Here is an 18114-nt window from a genome sequence, read left to right as displayed (position 1 = left end):
CCTAAAATGGCACTTTTGAACGTTAAATAAAATATAAAGATGATTCTAGTTGCCACTTCCAAAATGAAGTTTCGTCTGGAGGAGAATTGGTAACCACACTTACTCTTTAAAAAAGATGTTTCTATCGAAAAGATGAATTTTAATTTCGGATTGGAAGATATCTCACGCAACGCCAAATCTGTTTGTTTAAGGCTGTTGTGTAATACCTTAAAATATAAATAAATGTCACAAGAAATAGATCGTGCATTTGACATTTGTTTGCAATTCGATCAATAATGGTTTACGTTAGGAGTATTACATATGTAGTAGTATATACATTTGATGCTATTACATAGTTGGTATCTTACAGTAGAACCTCGAACATCAAGGGAGACTAAAAAATTGTGTTAGAGTTTTAGACATAGGCGGATTTTGATTCGACCTGTACAGTGTAATTTCGCTAAAGATAAAAAGAAATCAAAAATAGGTACCCAAAACACTGATACCAAGTAAGGCATGTGAGTAAAAATTACCTTAGTGATAATATTATTTATTGTATAATCCTAAAATGTTTTGTAAGAAACTAGCTTACACTGCCGGCAAATTCTTAGTCATTTTTTTTAATAAAACATAGCTATGTTCGGGATACAGAGGTCGAATTCAATTGTTTGAAAAAGTGTAGCAAAAAGTGTGGTGAATTATTGGGACTGATTGAGGGTTGACATTTTGAGTTATAGAGGTTTTGGTGCTTGAAGAGAAGGTAACAAAAAGCAAAAGGCTCCCTGTGGCGGATTATTGGGACTGATTGAGGGTTGACATTTTGAGTAATAGAGGTTTTGGTGCTTGAAGAGAAGGTAACAAAAAGTGTTTTTAGAGTTTTGGCGGTTTTCTTTGTATCGAGTTTCAGTTAAATAACTACAGTTTGTAATTGCAGGTAATATTTTTTTAATATAGAAGCTACCAGAATTTACCACCTTTAGAACCTTACAGTAACACAATACTGATATTGTACGTCAACAACAATAAATATAAATCAATTTTAATGACAAATGATCATCTACTTGTTTGAAAAACAGGCTTTAGGGAAAACTACAACGAACATGAATATTTAATGTCTGTAAAAAAGTGTTGCCAATATTTATTTTGTATATAACAATTACCTATAAATGATCTTAACTACTTATATGGGTAATATAATCAATTAATCTTTAGAAGATGTTTTACGTTTACGAACAAATTTTCACACTAGTAATGGGTGTAGGAAGTTATTCTAAGTAGTGAAATCGTACTTTTATTTAATAATAAAAGCTAATGCTTTTTACACCAGTATTTTTATCCTTTTTTCATTTATAAAGGTATAAAGACATCTGTCGATAACTTTGATACAAGTTTGCGATGCTGTCGCCATTACATTTACGTGTTTGTGTGCCTAGGAAAAATAGTGGAAATGTACTATTTTGAATATAAAAGTTTTATAACATTTTCTGATTTGAAAAGCACTTAATTATGACGTATTTAGACAGAGAATTTTGAATTCAAAATTAAATTTATAGATTATATTTGGAAATATATTGTTATGACTTAACACTTTTTATTCCGCTAAGAGCGTATTTAACCACCAAACCGGGTAGGTGGGGCTGGCAAATGAGGATTGTATGGTTTCCGAAGATAGCGATAGCTAGCACGCGGCTATGCCAAGGTCGTTCTTCGGGGAGGTACAATATATCGCAAAAGTGCATTAACATCAAAAACGTGGACAGGTTTTGCCCATTTATCGTTTTATTCGTGGGCGTTGCACTTTATGGCATAGGTTACATAAGGAAGGTGATCGGCCGGCCTCGCGCCGGTCGCCTCGTGCATTCACCGCCTATTAGAATATGCATATTCAAATTCTCATTTAACGACACGCCTTTTTTGGCACGTTTGCAAAGTAGATAAAAAGGCATTCGTTTGGATTTGAAAAACGAACACGTAATGATATTTTGTGTATTATTCTTAATTTTCAACATGTCTTGAATTGGATCGATGTTCAATAAAGAGTTTTAGGTTTTATTACAGTAAACTGTTTCGATTTCAAATGGAGACGTTTAAGTTCAGATAAATAACAATGTACACTCACAATATACGGGCCACGGAACAATTATTTTCAATTATGTTTTATGACACTTAACAGAGACTGTAGCAAGTGAAAATTTATTCATAGTAGAAAAAATGCTACATGCATATATCGTCTAAAACATTTTTGTAAATTGCTTTAAAATCGTTGCTTGATTACCAAAGAATATTTTGTACTTATTAAAATATATAATAGCGAAGTAGCCGCCTTTTTGTTTTCCTGCTAAGCCGAAAATGAACTCATAATAAGGGGTTCATATAAAACCCGTAAAAGACCTGACGAGATGCCAATACGCGGGGAATCAAACACGACCCGGATAATGTGTGGGTTTGTGACTAGCGCCCATCACAATATTAAATAGTTTATAGCCACAAATGGTTATTGAATATAATTTAGGTTAATGTAGGAAAATTTGCAATAAATTACGCAGTATGTACTTATCAAGGCGCGATAATATATCTTAAGTAACAAAACTCTCGAAGATAATAAGACGATACTTATGCAGATAAAGTGCATTCAAATCGTTTGCGGTGTTGTTGAACCCAGCTCTATGATCTAATAGATTAGTTACTGACGTAATTTTGCGTGCGCAGTACCATTCACCCATATTTAAGTGTATAATTTAAAATAAGTACACCTACAACAATAGCAAGTGTATAGCTAATATTTTACTGTAGGTAAATCCCAAGGTCGTATATATATCATGATATATATATATAATCTGTGCCCTAGTATTCCTTTAACACTGGCAGCATTTCTTCGCTGTATTGTGATACTTATTCGTTGAGCGAGGAAAGCACCAGCTCTGGGGTACTATTTACCAGGCGCCAACTTATAACTTTAATTAACGCGAGGCACTTGAACCCCACGAGACTAAATGAGAACTAAATGGAAGTTGGAGAAAAGAGGAGTTCATTATTTTCCGCCTCCAGCTCTTTTGCTTGTCCGAGACGAGGCTAACGTCCAAACAAGTAGGTAGCATCAAACAGTAGTATGCTTACTCTTTTAATTAAAAGAGTAAGCATACTACTGCCTTTCCAAATCTGCTTAATTACCCAATGGACATTAGTAAAGCCTCTTAAAAGGTGAGACATGAATATGGAAATATATTTAAGCACCTATTGATAAGTAGTCCGGGTTTTTTTCTTCTAATAACCCATTCTTATAACAATATAATGAAGCCGTACTAAACGTACGTACGTAAAAAAGAATAATAATAGAGAGATAACAATTTTTAAAGAAAAAGGTTTAACTGTGTAATGCGTGTGTGCTATGGTAGTAATTGGCCCTGGTTCAGCATTATGCTGAGGAGCAGAGTTGCTCCACAGCGCTGGTCATAGCCAGAGACCACCGCAGCTAGTATGCGCCTCAGTCGCAAAAAAGAATATAATCTAATACTCAGTAGAAACAAATAATAATAATAATAAAAGTAAAAGTTAGCAGTGTAAGTAATAAAGAAAAAAATGTAAATAAAATAAGAATAATTGTTAAGAAGTAGATAAATACATTTTTTTGGGCGGATTTAAAACTATATTTCGTAAGATTTTTGTTGAGTAAGTAGAGTTAATAATAATAATAACATCTAAAATTGGTACCTTCTGGAGTTGCTTCGAAAACTTTGTCTCACATAAAAAAATAAAACACTGTGCATTGGAGTTCATTGAACCATCGTATTCACTGTACCATTGGGTCATGAGTATTTTGACAACGCAGCGCGGAAATTATCTAATCGGCACGCGGCCGCGAGGACAAGAGTTCGATGACCGCAGACCGTTGACTGGTCCCTCACCAACACAACGAAAGTGAAATTGGTAATGGGCAGCCGATAACGTCCTCTTGGCTTAAATTTGTTTAGTGGGTGTGGTTGCTAAGTTAAGCATGCTGAAATGAGAGCAATAGGGCTGTCACTGTTTTTATCAGAATGGTTGTATGTGGTTCCAGGGTCCAGACGTTTATTGAAGAAGGTGTGTTAAAACTCCCAAGTAGGCAGGATTGTGCGTCTGTTTCAAGTAGTATCTTGTGCTCTCCCATATGGAACGGTTGTTGTTGATATTACGTAATATACATACATACTATGTTTCAGTATTTTCGTTTGCGAAAATCACAGCTGTGTCTTACGTTAAACTAAAGATATAGAATTAATTATAAGAATAAGATATTTTCCATTGCAACATGGAAAGAGTTTATAAATTTATATACGGAATTAGATGTCATTAGAGCTTTCGAGAACCATAAATAGGTAATCTGTCTATAAAACAAAACACTTTGATAATATACAAAGCCAAAACCGATTAAATTTTTAATTAAAATATACGAAACAGAAAACATAAGTCAGTTAAGTACATAAATAGAAACTGAAATGAAACATTAAATACAACTTAATATTTTAAAGAAAAAATAATTTGTTACAGTCAAAGTAACTCGAGAGGACTTCCTATAATATTCCCTACACCATACATGGCAAGGTGGAAAATATCAGCATCTTCATAAATTGTGGTGTAGATAGTTAGCTAGCTAGGTTTCTTTCTAGGACTGGAGGTTTGTTTCTAAGAGGATACTGTTGGATCTATGGCGAACGAAATATGAACTATGATAGCATGCAAATACAGGGCTCTAGGCTCCGAATCTGATTTTGTCCGATTCGGTGTCAAGACTCTTGGTCCGTGGGGTCCTAGCGCTAGAAGGCTTTTTAAGGATATAGCAAAAAAGGTTAGTCGACATCACTGGATACCGAAGAGCTGGCAGTTACCTCGGACAAAGAATTAGTCTAGCTATTTAAAGGGGGAAGACTTCCATATCTTCGGAACCTTGCCTAAAGGGACTCCTTAACAATATATTTTAGTTATTATATTTTGTTATAATTATTTATGTTATTTTTATGTTAAAGAGATCATTTTTAAGGATGACACTTATGTTAATATAATTTTTCAGCATAGACAGATTTCTTTTAAATTACATAATAATAATAGTGATTTAGTGGTAGTCTTAGTAATGTTTACAAAAGTACCTATTATGGGGCATAGTCAGTATACGAACGCCTTAGAGAGAACACCTTTTGACCTTCTCGTAATACAGCTGTATGATTTATTAAAGGATTTTGACAGCCCTAGCAACAAATCTAATGTTTATGGCTCGAGAGTAGGGTTGTTGCGTAATAACAGTAGGGTATATTACTTACCATTATCTTAGTATTATGCAATGATTTAAGATAATTTCCTGAAATCGCAATTAACATAACAGCTGGATAAACATAATTTACAACTATAGTTTTCATAAATCGCGAGATAAATTCGGTGGCGGTTGTTGGAGGGATGTTCAAATGTATATTAAATGAAATTCTATGTGTGAAGGTGTCAACTGACTTTAATCGTTTAAAACATGAGCTTATAACCAATATAAAATCAGGATTAGTCAGGTTGCAACGCTGGATTAACAAAAAACTAACTCGTATAGTAACTAATATAGTAACTTAACATAAAGTTACATAACTCGCACATGTATCAAAATTTTACTGTGTATATATTATTAGCATATAATACACAAAAATAATTATACAATTCTATAAAGCTTAGATGAGATGATGATGGCCTCCTCCAACTTTTTGCGTATCGTTGATATAATGTATATTACCAATTAATAAATAATAATTAAACAGAGATAGTTTTGTCTCTACATTTGCTTTTTGACTAAAAAGAAAAAGAGTGAGGTTTAACATTATATATTATATTAAAATCACATTTATTTCTCTGCTAAAGACTGTTGTTAGGTCGTTTCATATAATGACTCTGTATTTATTATTTTATTCTAATTAAATTATTTTTTTAAGCAAATAAATGTTTAGTAATGCCTGTCCTACCACAATATATTTTAAAAATATTTCACGAAGCGGACACTGGTGTCATTCAACCGACTCGAAACCGGGTCAATGACCGCTCAATATACATACAGCATGCATATTATTGGTATCAAATAGTTCGTAACCCAAATATCGTGATTAGATTTGTTTAGGAAATTCTTAAATTAAAATGACCGATTTTTCTCCATTGTTATTTCATTGTTTTACAAGTCCGTCCTACAGCGTCATAGCAATCTAAATTTAAGAACAAATCTTACCAAATATAACGAAAGAATGACAATTCAGTTATTAGTTAGTATAGTTCCAGTTCACTTAAGTTTTAATAATTGCAATTTAGTAGATGTCTTTGTGTGGCGGTTGAAACTATTCTATAACATCAAATTTTATCTAAAGATTAAAAATGACTTACTTTTCTAATCAGTTATTAACACTAAAGTATTGTACAATTGGAACAACGAAATAAAAACAAAGCGATAAAACCTATGACCAACATAGGCATCGCCGAATTTTTTAAATTAGAGTTTTATATAAAGTACGAATATATAAACATTTTAAAAGATTATTCTGTTTGTTTTACGCAAATACTACAAATATATATTTCCTATACTCACTATAGTTTTACAACTATATAGTCTCTGAGATTTCTGAATCAGTTTCATGATAATTTTTAATAGGCCTTCCGTGTCTGGCAAACGTCGCCGAGGCGTGCTGGTTTCCTAGGACATCAGGGATGAGAATCACTTAAGCCACTATGTCAACACTGCCCGTTACATGTTCCACTAAAATTTTGCGAAGTGCTGTGCTCAGTTGATCTTGTGTGAACAATGAAAGCGATACTTTCCAATTACTATATTGAGAACTAATGTTTAAAGTTGAAATCGGTCGAGTTAAGAGATGAAATGTGATTATAATCAGTAATCATGCTTCATACGCATAATTTGTATTTACAATTTTCTTAACCTACATAGTAATAATAAAAAGAAAACTAAAACAAATTTGAAACGTCTGGTGCCTATAGCAGTGTACCTTTAACGCTAGCATTTCCTCGCTGTATTGCGATACTTATTCGTTGAGCCAAGAAAGCACCAGCTCTGGGGTCACCGATACTATCTACCAGGTGACAAATTAAATCTTTAATCAGCGCCTGTGCACTTGGACTCCACGGCCCAACAGTCTACTCCAAAGGGAACAACATCGAACTTGGAGGAAATACTATATAGGTACCGTCCCTATTCTAAATTCTTGTTTACAACATTTATTTTAGCCAACTAGCTTGACCCAGCTATAATGTAAAATATTCTAAACCAGACATTACTTTTGGTATTTGGTCTAACACATCTTATTTTAATGTAACCTAGTTTTAAAATGTATTTCCAAATTCTGTCCGTCAAGATATTAAATCTAAAGCATCTTCTACCGCATTTACCATGGACAATCTCCAGAGGAGCTGATCGCATAAATACCCCCACTTGAGTTTCATCATCGGATGTCGAGCAGAACACAAAATTTCCATATCACCTCGACGTATGTCGTTCCACAACTGAGAGTGCAATATCGCTATGTGGAACAAGTGGCCTGTCGAGGTATTTCTGAGTCAATAAGACTTAGGGTTCTTCAAGAAAAGAGCGATCCAATTCTCAAAGGTAGGCAACACACTCACGAGGCGAGGTCAGGTGAGCCTTCTGTTCTGTTATTTAAAAAAAATATTTATATGTAGTACATATACATTATTTCTAAATAATACGTATCAAATTGAAACTAACTAATAAGATAGTATCGGTGACCCCAGAGCTGGTAATTTCCTCGCTCAACAAACAATAATACTGCATTAGCAGCACAGCGATGAAATGCTTCCAGCAGTTAATTGCCACAGGGAAAACTTTTCAAATTTGTTAATATTTTCAAATAATCAATTTTTTATGATTACTATGGAGGTTAAAAATATTGTAAAAAGTGTATATTTGTATGTTGGAAATAAATGTGTAAATTAGTTGAATTGATATCCACCAAGTTCTTTAATTTTTGAAGTGTAACTTTAGGCGCATGAGAGTAAAATGTTTACGGATGAAACGTCACGAAGATGTGCGGCGTTTTTGTCGAAGAAAAGGGAGAAAGTGATTGAGCCCGATTGAGAGAGAGTGAAAAAGGGAGATCGGGAAAAAATACACGCTATTGGTTGATGTATTCGTTTAGTAGTTACATATTAGAAGTTTAGATGGCAATTCTGTCGCATAACGTCTTGTGCAGTACACGTAGATTTTTTATTTATTTATATTATCATTAGCACGTATACCGTGTGTAAACAGTGTGAATATAGATATATAAATACATGGAGTGATCATACATGATCATCTATTGGGGCTTTTACCTTATTATAATTAATTTACAGAGAAGTTTCACTTCTGCCATGTGTATAGTGTACTTTGTATGCACGCACTTTTTTTTATAATGTTACAATGTGTTAACTAATTCAAGTCTGGCAATCTTTACATATTCACATGACTAAGTGAAAAAGTGATATGTATAATAAAAATAAAACGATACCAGGTAATAAATTGTTTATATCAAAGTTGCAAACACAGGTGTTAGTGCAACGACCCCTTTAAAATACTATTTACAACTATTGTAGAATTCACACGAACGTCTCCGATACTTACACAATCACGTGTTTGAAAGATCAAAACAATTATTATTATTTAAGCAAATCACTACTTCCAGCCAGTTTCCACTCATAAATTATAGACCAAGTGCAAAGAGCTGGTAAAAAAAATATTCAAGATATATTTTATAAATGTACTGTGTTGCCAGTTATTTAAAAAAAGATCAATTAACAAACAATAATGTTAATCTTTTTTTGCCCTTTGTTGCCATGAATAATGTCCTATCCATGGGCAGATATTTTTTTGCGTTTTATTCAGGCAAGAGATGTTCATACCCCTTCTGTGTCAGTCTTAAGCAACTCAATATTATCGTCTCAATGAAAGTACTTGAATCGAGTGCCGTAATAAATTCAACTTTGGATAAAACTTATAATATAAAATCAAGCAGTTTTTAATATATATAATACAATTTTTATTGGGATTGAACAACAGCTTTTGCAAATTGGACATAATAGCCGATCGACCTAGTTTAGAAAGTAAACCGAAATACGACAGCGCATTTCGTTTGACTGTGATTGGTGATCCATATTGTCCAATCACAGACACGCAACATATCCGTTGAAGGGAATACCTTCAACCGGTGACAATAACGAAGACCCATTCCTTTTTTTTAATTATTAATCTTACGTAACTTATATCGTTGTTGAGCTCCTGCCCTACACGTCCTTGCGAAGTCAATAACCCCGGAATACATAACAATCTTGACGATAATGCAAGATAACATAATCACGAATGCTTATGTAAGCCCCTGATACCTAATCGATAATGATGTGACCTTCACGGTCATTGCCCTATAAAATAGAGTTAGCACACTGACATCATTAGGTACATAAGTGCAATGAACCGATAACATGTGTTGTATAAGGAAATCTCTACGAAAGAATATATACAGGCTGTATGCCCGAGTACATATATTAAAAAGTTTTACATGTATAAATGTTTTTGTATCCAATATCGGTGTTCAAATTTTCATTGATAGTCCTTTTTTGATATTTACTAACATTACGAAATAAAACAAACACAGTCCTGTAGACTGTTAATTTAAATTTAATTAATTGACACTAGTGTGAGTCTCGAAAACTCATTTCTCACCAATGAGGTTCGGCGTTTGAACATCTTCGATGCTTTGATCGTGTAACAGATTTCTTTGAAGTTGTCGTACGTGCGTATAATCATCACCTACTTGGTTATAATGATACTATGTCTAAGATGACATCTAATCCTGTACATACATAATTAGTACTCAAGTTTGCGACGAATTAAATTAAAAACTCAATCGATTCCATAAATTGTTTCACTATTAGTAAGCTGTATTACCCTGAGTACATTATGATATATTTATTTTTGATTAAAAATATATTGTCTATATTTTTATTCGTCTATTGTTTATTGACATGATTGACGTTAGCATGTACAATAATAAAACTGTTAATAATAATAATAATATCCGCACAATCAGCCATATATAAAGATGCATGCAAATGACATATTAATTTTTACAATGTCTTATAACAAGAATATAAAATAATCAGTCAAAGCTAAGTTATTTACAATTTGTGTAAAATCTATGGTCCAAATACCCGCGTACGCTATAAAGGCACCGTGCCTTTGAAACGACGAAACAGACGGCAGTGATCTATAATTACTAGGAAGGTGATTAAATAGTTTTATAGCCAGTTATCGAAACAGGTAGAAACTCCAGGATTTAAAAAAATGAAACTGTTGCTGTCCCTTACGGTACTCCTATTCGACGTACGCTTTAGAATGAAGTACGTACCTACGTTTTGTTGAATAAAATATTTTATTTGGTTTGTAAAGTTGCCTTAAGCCTACACCTTCAGGGCATCATCTACCTCTTAGACGTAAAAACAAACCCACATCTATATAATAAAAAAATATTTTCCTAGAAATTAAATTCCTCATAACAATGTAATTAAATACATATATAATACGTTTTCAAACGTAATCTTTATATACATATATATAAGGTTTGATTATGAAGCACTAATACTAGTAGTACTATTTTATATTTACTATTAGTAGTACTATTTTAAAATTATAATTATTTAATTAAATGTAATAATAATTCTTTAATTTGGATTTAATTAGTTTGATCAATTCATAATTTTTACATGTGTGTTACAATTGTCTGACACTAAAGTCCTAAATTAATTTAAAAATCTAACGAAAAGCTTTTAGGCTTTAGACAAAATATTTTATGAAGGAAAAGATTACAATAAAAAAATATTGCGTAGGAATATTTTGTTAATTAAAGTGTTACTAAACTTAACGAAAGTGACCACCTATAATTATAGTATATTGTTAAATACGTCAGCAATATGAAAAATACTACGCTATTGGTTCAAGGAATTTTATCTGCGATCAACATATTATGCAGATAATTTACTCGCCGTCTATATAAATTCAATGATTTGCTATGTGGTAGCACATTGTCATCTTTGCCCATAAATAACATAGAACCTACTAAGACTTGTTCAACATTAGTTGACCAAATAAAAAAATTGAGGGTAGTTTGCTTAAATTTGCTTTTGTAGTTTTTACAAGAGGAGGGTAGTTTGAAAAGTTTACAGCTCATTCGCTAAGTTTTGAATCACATTCTACCAGGAGCGAGACGGACTCGCGCGCAAAAATACGATCCTTTTTAAAACAAATTTGGAAATATGTATATATTATTCAACGTTATTCCTTGTGTGTTAGATGAATATATTTTGCAATATATTTACACATACGATTGGAATAATTTATTTCGATTGACTGCGGTGGCCGTGCTTGCAACTATTATTGCGCGCTGGGTGATCGCTTTCTTGAAACAAAATTGGTTGTGTCTTCCACCAGGTGAGCTTTTCCTTTTAATTACATTATCACATACGTGTGAATAAATCCATTTTCCTACCCTCACTTTACCACATTCTCGATACCAAACCAGAAATATACGTTTATTTTTTTCTTGGTGATTCTCATATGAAACCCAGAAAATTAAGTAATTACTAGAAAATTCTTGCCCTTCGAATATTAAATTCAAGTAGTAATCGTTGACAATAGAATACATTTAGTACGTTAGTGGGACGATTCTTAACGACAAGGAAAACTGAGATAATAGCATTCAGTGATCAGCGCTGCTATGTTGAAGATGTTTCTATTTTAATTTATCTAGTATCACTTTCGCATAAGAATTACATTCAGCCTTTTCCCAAGGAATTTATCTATAAGCCATTGACATGAACGTGATAAAGTGGCAGTTTTCCAAAGGCCGTTTTTCTAAAAAAGTGCAGTTTCCCCGTATTCACGGTTACACGTTTAATCTTGCGGGGGAAAAACCGCACTACTTTTCAATAGATTGTAATTTTTGCAGGACCTTATGGACTTCCGATCATCGGATGTTTGCCGTGGCTGTACCGAGGCTCCCACCACTCTTGGTACCTCAAATTGGCTAAACGTTATGGGAATATATTTTCCTTGAGACTGGGAAACAGCCTTGTGGTATGCATTTCATCAGCTCATATCCTTAGAGACGTGTTCAACAAAAGTGATTCGATCGGACGACCCAAGACCCCGTTGAACAATCTGCTAGACGGTTATGGTAAGTTTGAATGTGTAAATACTAGCGAACCCGACAGACATTGTCCCGAACACACGTCTTTAATACAAATAATCATTTATTTGTAAATCTAAACCATTCTGTGTGGATTCGCCACACAAAAAAACAACATTATCAGTTCTGACGCTTAGTTAACAGGTGGTTAATTCATGAGTTTGAGTATTAATGTTGAGTTAAATTAATTACAAACACACACATAAGATTTATTTATAAGATTTTTATACTAAGCCAAGATTTATTATATTACTAGGCTTTATCGGGCTTTATCGGATACCTTGGAGCAGTGTACTAACTATTGTGCAAATTATTGGTGTCCACTATACAGTTTATCTCAATAAAAAGTACCCATAATCGACGACATGTGTGGTGATTGTCATGAAATTGTAGCAAGTGGAGATACGTGGTATCTGCTTATCCCTTTGGGAAAAAGGCACGATGATGTAAAAAAATTAAAAGTTTTTCATACTCTTTATTAATATAAGATAAAATAACATTCCACTCTGGAATAGCTTATAACTAAACGTGTATACATTTTGCTTTATTATATAAAATGTAATAAGGACATTACAGTACTCGCTCTAGTAGTAGTAACTTACCATTCTTAGGAAACCTTTTCGCTACTCAACTCCAAAATTGTTAAATGAAACAAAACTTTTAACGGTTAGACAACGATACTTACAAGCAATAACTGTTTTGGAAAGAAACACCGATCACATCACATACACAATCCAACCCTACATATAAGCAACACAAAAAACCCATTTTCTTCGCCCAAAGCGTTTTCTCCTTCCGAGGCGTTTTCATCTTTAACCCCTTATCTAAAACATTCTTTTCAAAACTCACATTAATATATTATGGACTAAAAATCTTTAACAATATCTTGTGTACCTGGCCTATGCTGATACAGTAAACTAAATTCTTATTATGTATCAAATAGTTTGATTATAAATTATGTTATGTACAAAGGAAGAGACTAGCTGGCCACAATCCAGGGATACCTATTGTGGGAGCACTTTATTTTACTTAAATATCCTTTTATTATGTATAATAAAGGCTTTTCTTTTTTTTCAATAATGCTTGACTGGAACTGGCTGACATATCATAGCTACGCGACGTAGCCCGTAGCTTACCATACTAGATAATAATATGATTCCGTTTGTAGTTCAATATTTGTAGACATTGAGCATCATTTCAAAGCCTAACAATAGATTTTATTAAAACTGATTCTAAGATACTTATAATATAATAATAATCACAACGGATAAGTTCTGTGTGCTGAGGAAATATATTGATGTATATTGTGTTAAAAAACTTGCTCCCTCGTTTTCAGGGATCATACTAAGCGAAGGTATCCTGTGGAAAAGGCAACGCCAATTCGTTCTTGACAAGTTCCGTGCACTCGGTGTCAGATTGTGGGGCAGGCAGAAGTTTGAAAAATGCATTATTGTAAGTTTGTTAATTTCGTAATTGTTAATTTTATGTTATACTTCGAGTCCGTTCGTAGGCGGTAATGTTAGGAAATTGTGTATTGAAATTATTCAATATAGTAGTCCTTTTACCAGTTTAATCTTTTAAAAATCAAGAATAAATGCAAAAGTGTGTGGGCAAAGTTGTAGTAAAATTGAGCTTTGGAATGGAAGGATATCTAGCAAGATTAGGTTATTTAGAAAATTTAAAGCATGGTTAAATTAATAATTGTTAAACGAAACTTCTGATACTGTCAAATGTGTATTGTCGAATATTTAAATAAATAAAGATCTATTTTTCTTATTTTATGTAGAATAATGAAGTCTAATACTCGTATAAATAGGAATATATATATTATTATTTTTGATTTTCCTTTAGAATTTACTTTATTTAATTTTAGTTATAGTTACATGTTATTTTGAGCTCTTTTTTGTCAATTACTTATGCACTTGTTGTATTTTGCCCTCTGTAGGTTTTTCTTTCGTTTTTGTTCCATATTAGGGTTGCCGGGAAGAAATCGCGTGTTAGCGATAAGGCCGCCCGTTGCCTAATGACTTATGTAACCTGCTTTTTTGTTTTTTTTATATGTATAATTTTCTATATTATGGTAGTGTAAATAAATAAATAAATATTATTTTAGATAGAGAAGTGCGAATTATACATATTACTAACAAAACGTTTTTTATATTTTTATTGAAACAAGGCGTCGCAGACAAGTTTAATTCTAAAATTTAATGTATTGTTTTAGGACGAAGTGCAAGAGATGGTAACAGAAATAGCCGTTAAAGAAGAAGAGCCCCAAGACCCCATCCTGGTTCTAGGCAGGCACATCCACAACGTGATATGTCAGCTGATGATGAGTTACCGTTTCGTTGACGGAGATCCGCAATTTCAGGCTTTTAATGCGTTGGTTACGCGAGGAATGCAGCTGTTTGGTTCCGTCCATATAGGCGAACATCTACCTATTTATATGGTAAGCAGTCCAATGAAATCTAAATTTTCTCAAAACCCTGTAATAATTAGGAAAAAAATTATTGTATTGTCTTTTGTAAACATAGCTTTTACACATTGAAAGAAAACAGTCACCGTGACCGTAAATTTAAAATTATGTAAATAATTATAAGTTTATAATAATAACACATGGTTACTTCAATCCGGTTAAAAAAGTGTTTTCTTTAAAAAAATATTCCTTAAATCCTTCGCTTTCAGAGATTGCCGGGTAAGAAAGCAGTTCTGAAGGAGATCAAGGAGAACCTGGACAAGATAAGCAGCTTCCACGAGGCGCATCTGATAAGGCGGGTTGTAATGCGGAAGAACTCGTCAATGGACTACACGCCTGGGGACCTGCTGGACTACTACCTGCAGGAGATGTACAAGGACATTGAGGGTGTTGACCTGCAGATGATTTTAGAAGATAAGGAGAATGGTATGTTACGTTGTTCTCATTATTAGGTAAATTATTGAAATCGACATTGGTTTGGCGGACGCTCATATTGTTTTTATTTTAATTTAAGATTGTATTTGATATACCTATAGTTGAATGCATGCAGGTTTCTGATAAAACATAATTAGATGCTAATTTTGGGAATAAAGAATACTTAAAATAACTTAGTCACGCACGTCAATGTTTAAATGTTAAGGAATGAATAACTTCTTATTTGCTTAGTAGAAGAATATTACTCATTTTATTTTAAAGAAAAAACTAGCACAACTTTTGGCATCAGATATATATGACTGACATGATACTTTTTTTCTTAATAGCCCTTAAGTGCCAGCCTTCTGTGTCTCGCCCATGTTCTTGTTTTTTGCGTCGACGATTTTTTTTCACTCGTCAAGTCGTTCGTCGTTCAAGTTTTAAATTGCGCAAATACGAAGAAAACCTATTGGCCGTTTCAAACGCATGAACTCAAGGTTAATTTTTTTTTATGTAATAGAAGGCTTACCTGATGTTAAGTGATAACGCCGCCCATGGACAGTCGCTCAGTTGTGGAACGACGGAAGTCGAGGCTGGTATTTTGTAATCGGCCTTGTCGTCCGATGATGAAACTTAGCTGCAGGTACAATACTCCGAACAGCTCCTACATAACGCTAAGGGATCAAGCCACTCGGAAAGTGGCTGGTCGTCAACGATTCGAATCACTCTTAGTTCGATACGGTCAAGCGGAAGGAGCTGGTAGTGGGGAGCTCCCGCCCAGAGGTGAGAACAGTATTCCATATGGGGCCGAATCTGTTTTTCTTTATAGAGTTCCATTCGGTAGCCCGTACTGCATGCAGTAGCATCTCGCTTTGCTGCAAAATTTAACGTCATTCGTTATGTCAACGCTCAGTATCACGAAGCTAGCTGAATCTTTAAGGGCAGGGTCTTCCAAGAGAGGAGTAGCAAAAATAGGCCCCAAGGGGACGCTAAAAAAGACCGCATCCTTCACGTCAATCTCAGCAGATTGTCGTGTGTACAAGTCAGCACTTGTAGCGGCGATATCTCACGAAACGAGAGGGCGCGTGTCATCCACTCAAGCCAACATTGCTTAAAAAAGTTACATAAACAAATGCAAAAAAAATTGACGTTTATATATTTGAGGTATATATCGATCGCCCTGTTAAAATTCTGATTCTGAAAAACAATTTCTCACGTTACAGTTAAGCAAGCGGTGCAAGTGATGAACGACCTTTTTTCTGCCGGCATGGAAACGTTGAGGACTGCTATCGTGTGGCTGTTGCTGATGATGATTCGGGAGCGGGAGGTGGCTGCTAAGGTTCGAGAGGAGATGTCGAAAATGGTTGAACCTGGGCAACTTGTGACCTTGGAACATCGTCCGCAAATGCCCTACGTGGAAGCCGTCATCTTTGAAACCTTGCGCATAACCTGCATTGTACCTTTGGGCACTGAGCACGTCAACACCTCGTAAGTACTTTCAATTATAATATAAATCTGTAGGTCTACCAAAAATACCGCCTTCATAAGATTTAAAGGCCGCAGCCTTCTTACAGTGAGTGTATATGGGAGGCGGAATCACTTAACAGCAGTTAAGCCGGAATGTCCGCTATTTAGCGGTATTTAAGTTAACAACTAAAAATAGTCATACTCAATATTTTGTTAATTTTAAATTGTACCAGTATTTATGGCCAGACTAACTATATACTATAACTGGCGTCAACAATCAAATCAAAATACCAAATTAGCAAAAATCTGTCAAGAAAAATATTAATTTAAAGAAATCTAGGAAATAGGCAACGAATAACGTTACGTTTTGATGTAGGAACAACTAAGAATTACTGAACTGGTAACTCAATAACCGCAAAGGTAATGATTTAGATACCTAAAGGCATGGATGGGTTGTCTAAATCATTTAAACGACTCATTGAACAGAACTATAGCCTTCGTCGCCGACGTTCAGTAATGCCACCATACTTTATTATATTAGGGACTGGAAGGTTGAGGGATACACAATCCCGGCTGGCACAACACTCATACCCTTGATCAACAAGATCAATATGGACCCCGAAATCTTTCCTGAGCCGGAAAAGTTCAATCCGGAGCGTTTCTTGGATAACAACAGCCTCATAATGCCTGGTCACTTCATACCTTTCGGGATCGGTCGCCGTATCTGTTTGGGCGAGCAATTGGCAAGATTGGAGCTGTTCATCTTCTTTTCGAACCTGATGAACAACTTCGACTGGGTAATACCGGAGGGAGACGAGGTACCAGGCATGGAGGGTACCTACGGTACCATCCACATGCCTCCGCCTTTCGAGGTCATTTTCAAGAAATGGCCCTGAATTAACGGGAGCGAAATTATTTTAACAGTAGATTCAATATTACGAATTAACTAATACGAAGCTAATTTACTGACAGCATCAATAGTCTAAAATAAATATTAAGTCTAAAACTAATATTAAGTCTAAAACTGCAGCTAAAATTCAAATTCCCGTTCAATTTTTACGTACCTTCATCATTAAATTCAACATCTTTCCAACTCAATGAATTAGCTTAGTGTAATTTAATTTCGTACATTTTTTTCATTTTATGCATGCTAATTTTAATACATTTTATTATTTTGACATTTTCTTATTCTTAGTATTAATTAGGCTAGACATTTAATCATGTCAGATTAAATGATTTTTAACGATTTGTGTTTCATTTTAAGTAAGTGGTTAGTGGTAAGTTACATCTAAGTGTATTTTATTTTGTATTAATTAGACTTAAGACATTAGAATGGGGCCGCTGGATGCATTATTAGATTTAAGTTTTTGGAAATGATTTAGATGTCGCCAATTTTTGGGATTGTTTCGAAAATTAACATCTAAATGTTTGTAAACGTTGTGACTAATCCAATTAATCTCCGATGTGAGAATTTGAAGAATTATAACCATTTTTAAGACTGATTAATTTACGCCATATTATGTATAAGACTAACAT

At 34.0% G+C, this 18114-nt stretch overlaps 1 protein-coding gene across 2 annotated transcripts; it reads left to right on the top strand.

Moving 5' to 3' along the window:
- The first annotated feature begins 11074 nt into the window (after positions 1 to 11074).
- LOC123711250 (cytochrome P450 18a1-like) lies at positions 11075 to 17859 on the top strand. Of its 2 annotated transcripts, none has more exons than XM_045663743.1 (7): positions 11075 to 11467; positions 11985 to 12212; positions 13561 to 13676; positions 14446 to 14670; positions 14907 to 15123; positions 16335 to 16599; positions 17120 to 17859. In XM_045663743.1, exons 1-7 carry the CDS (start codon positions 11293 to 11295, stop codon positions 17472 to 17474), a joined length of 1581 nt encoding a protein of 526 aa, XP_045519699.1. In that variant the 5' UTR covers positions 11075 to 11292; the 3' UTR covers positions 17475 to 17859. The 2 variants fall into 2 exon arrangements, with proteins under 2 accessions (XP_045519699.1, XP_045519700.1); XM_045663744.1 differs by lacking the exon at positions 11075 to 11467 and adding an exon at positions 11836 to 11898 and having other exon boundaries at positions 11969 to 12212.
- Positions 17860 to 18114: the final 255 nt, after the last annotated feature.

Source organism: Pieris brassicae, chromosome 6 (genome assembly GCF_905147105.1).
Source record: "Pieris brassicae chromosome 6, ilPieBrab1.1, whole genome shotgun sequence".
Taxonomy (NCBI): Eukaryota; Metazoa; Arthropoda; class Insecta; order Lepidoptera; family Pieridae; genus Pieris; species Pieris brassicae.
The sequence above is the reverse complement of the archived record's forward strand: the minus strand, read 5'-3'. Positions and strand labels throughout refer to the sequence as shown.

Bases quoted from the DNA above. Each gene is read 5' to 3' on its own strand.
- LOC123711250 (XM_045663743.1), top strand. From the start codon at position 11,293: ATGTATATATTATTCAACGTTATTCCTTGTGTGTTAGATGAATATATT. The intron at 14,671-14,906 runs GTAAGCAGTCCA...CTTCGCTTTCAG, and splicing joins AACATCTACCTATTTATATG to AGATTGCCGGGTAAGAAAGC. The intron at 15,124-16,334 runs GTATGTTACGTT...CTCACGTTACAG, and splicing joins TTTAGAAGATAAGGAGAATG to TTAAGCAAGCGGTGCAAGTG.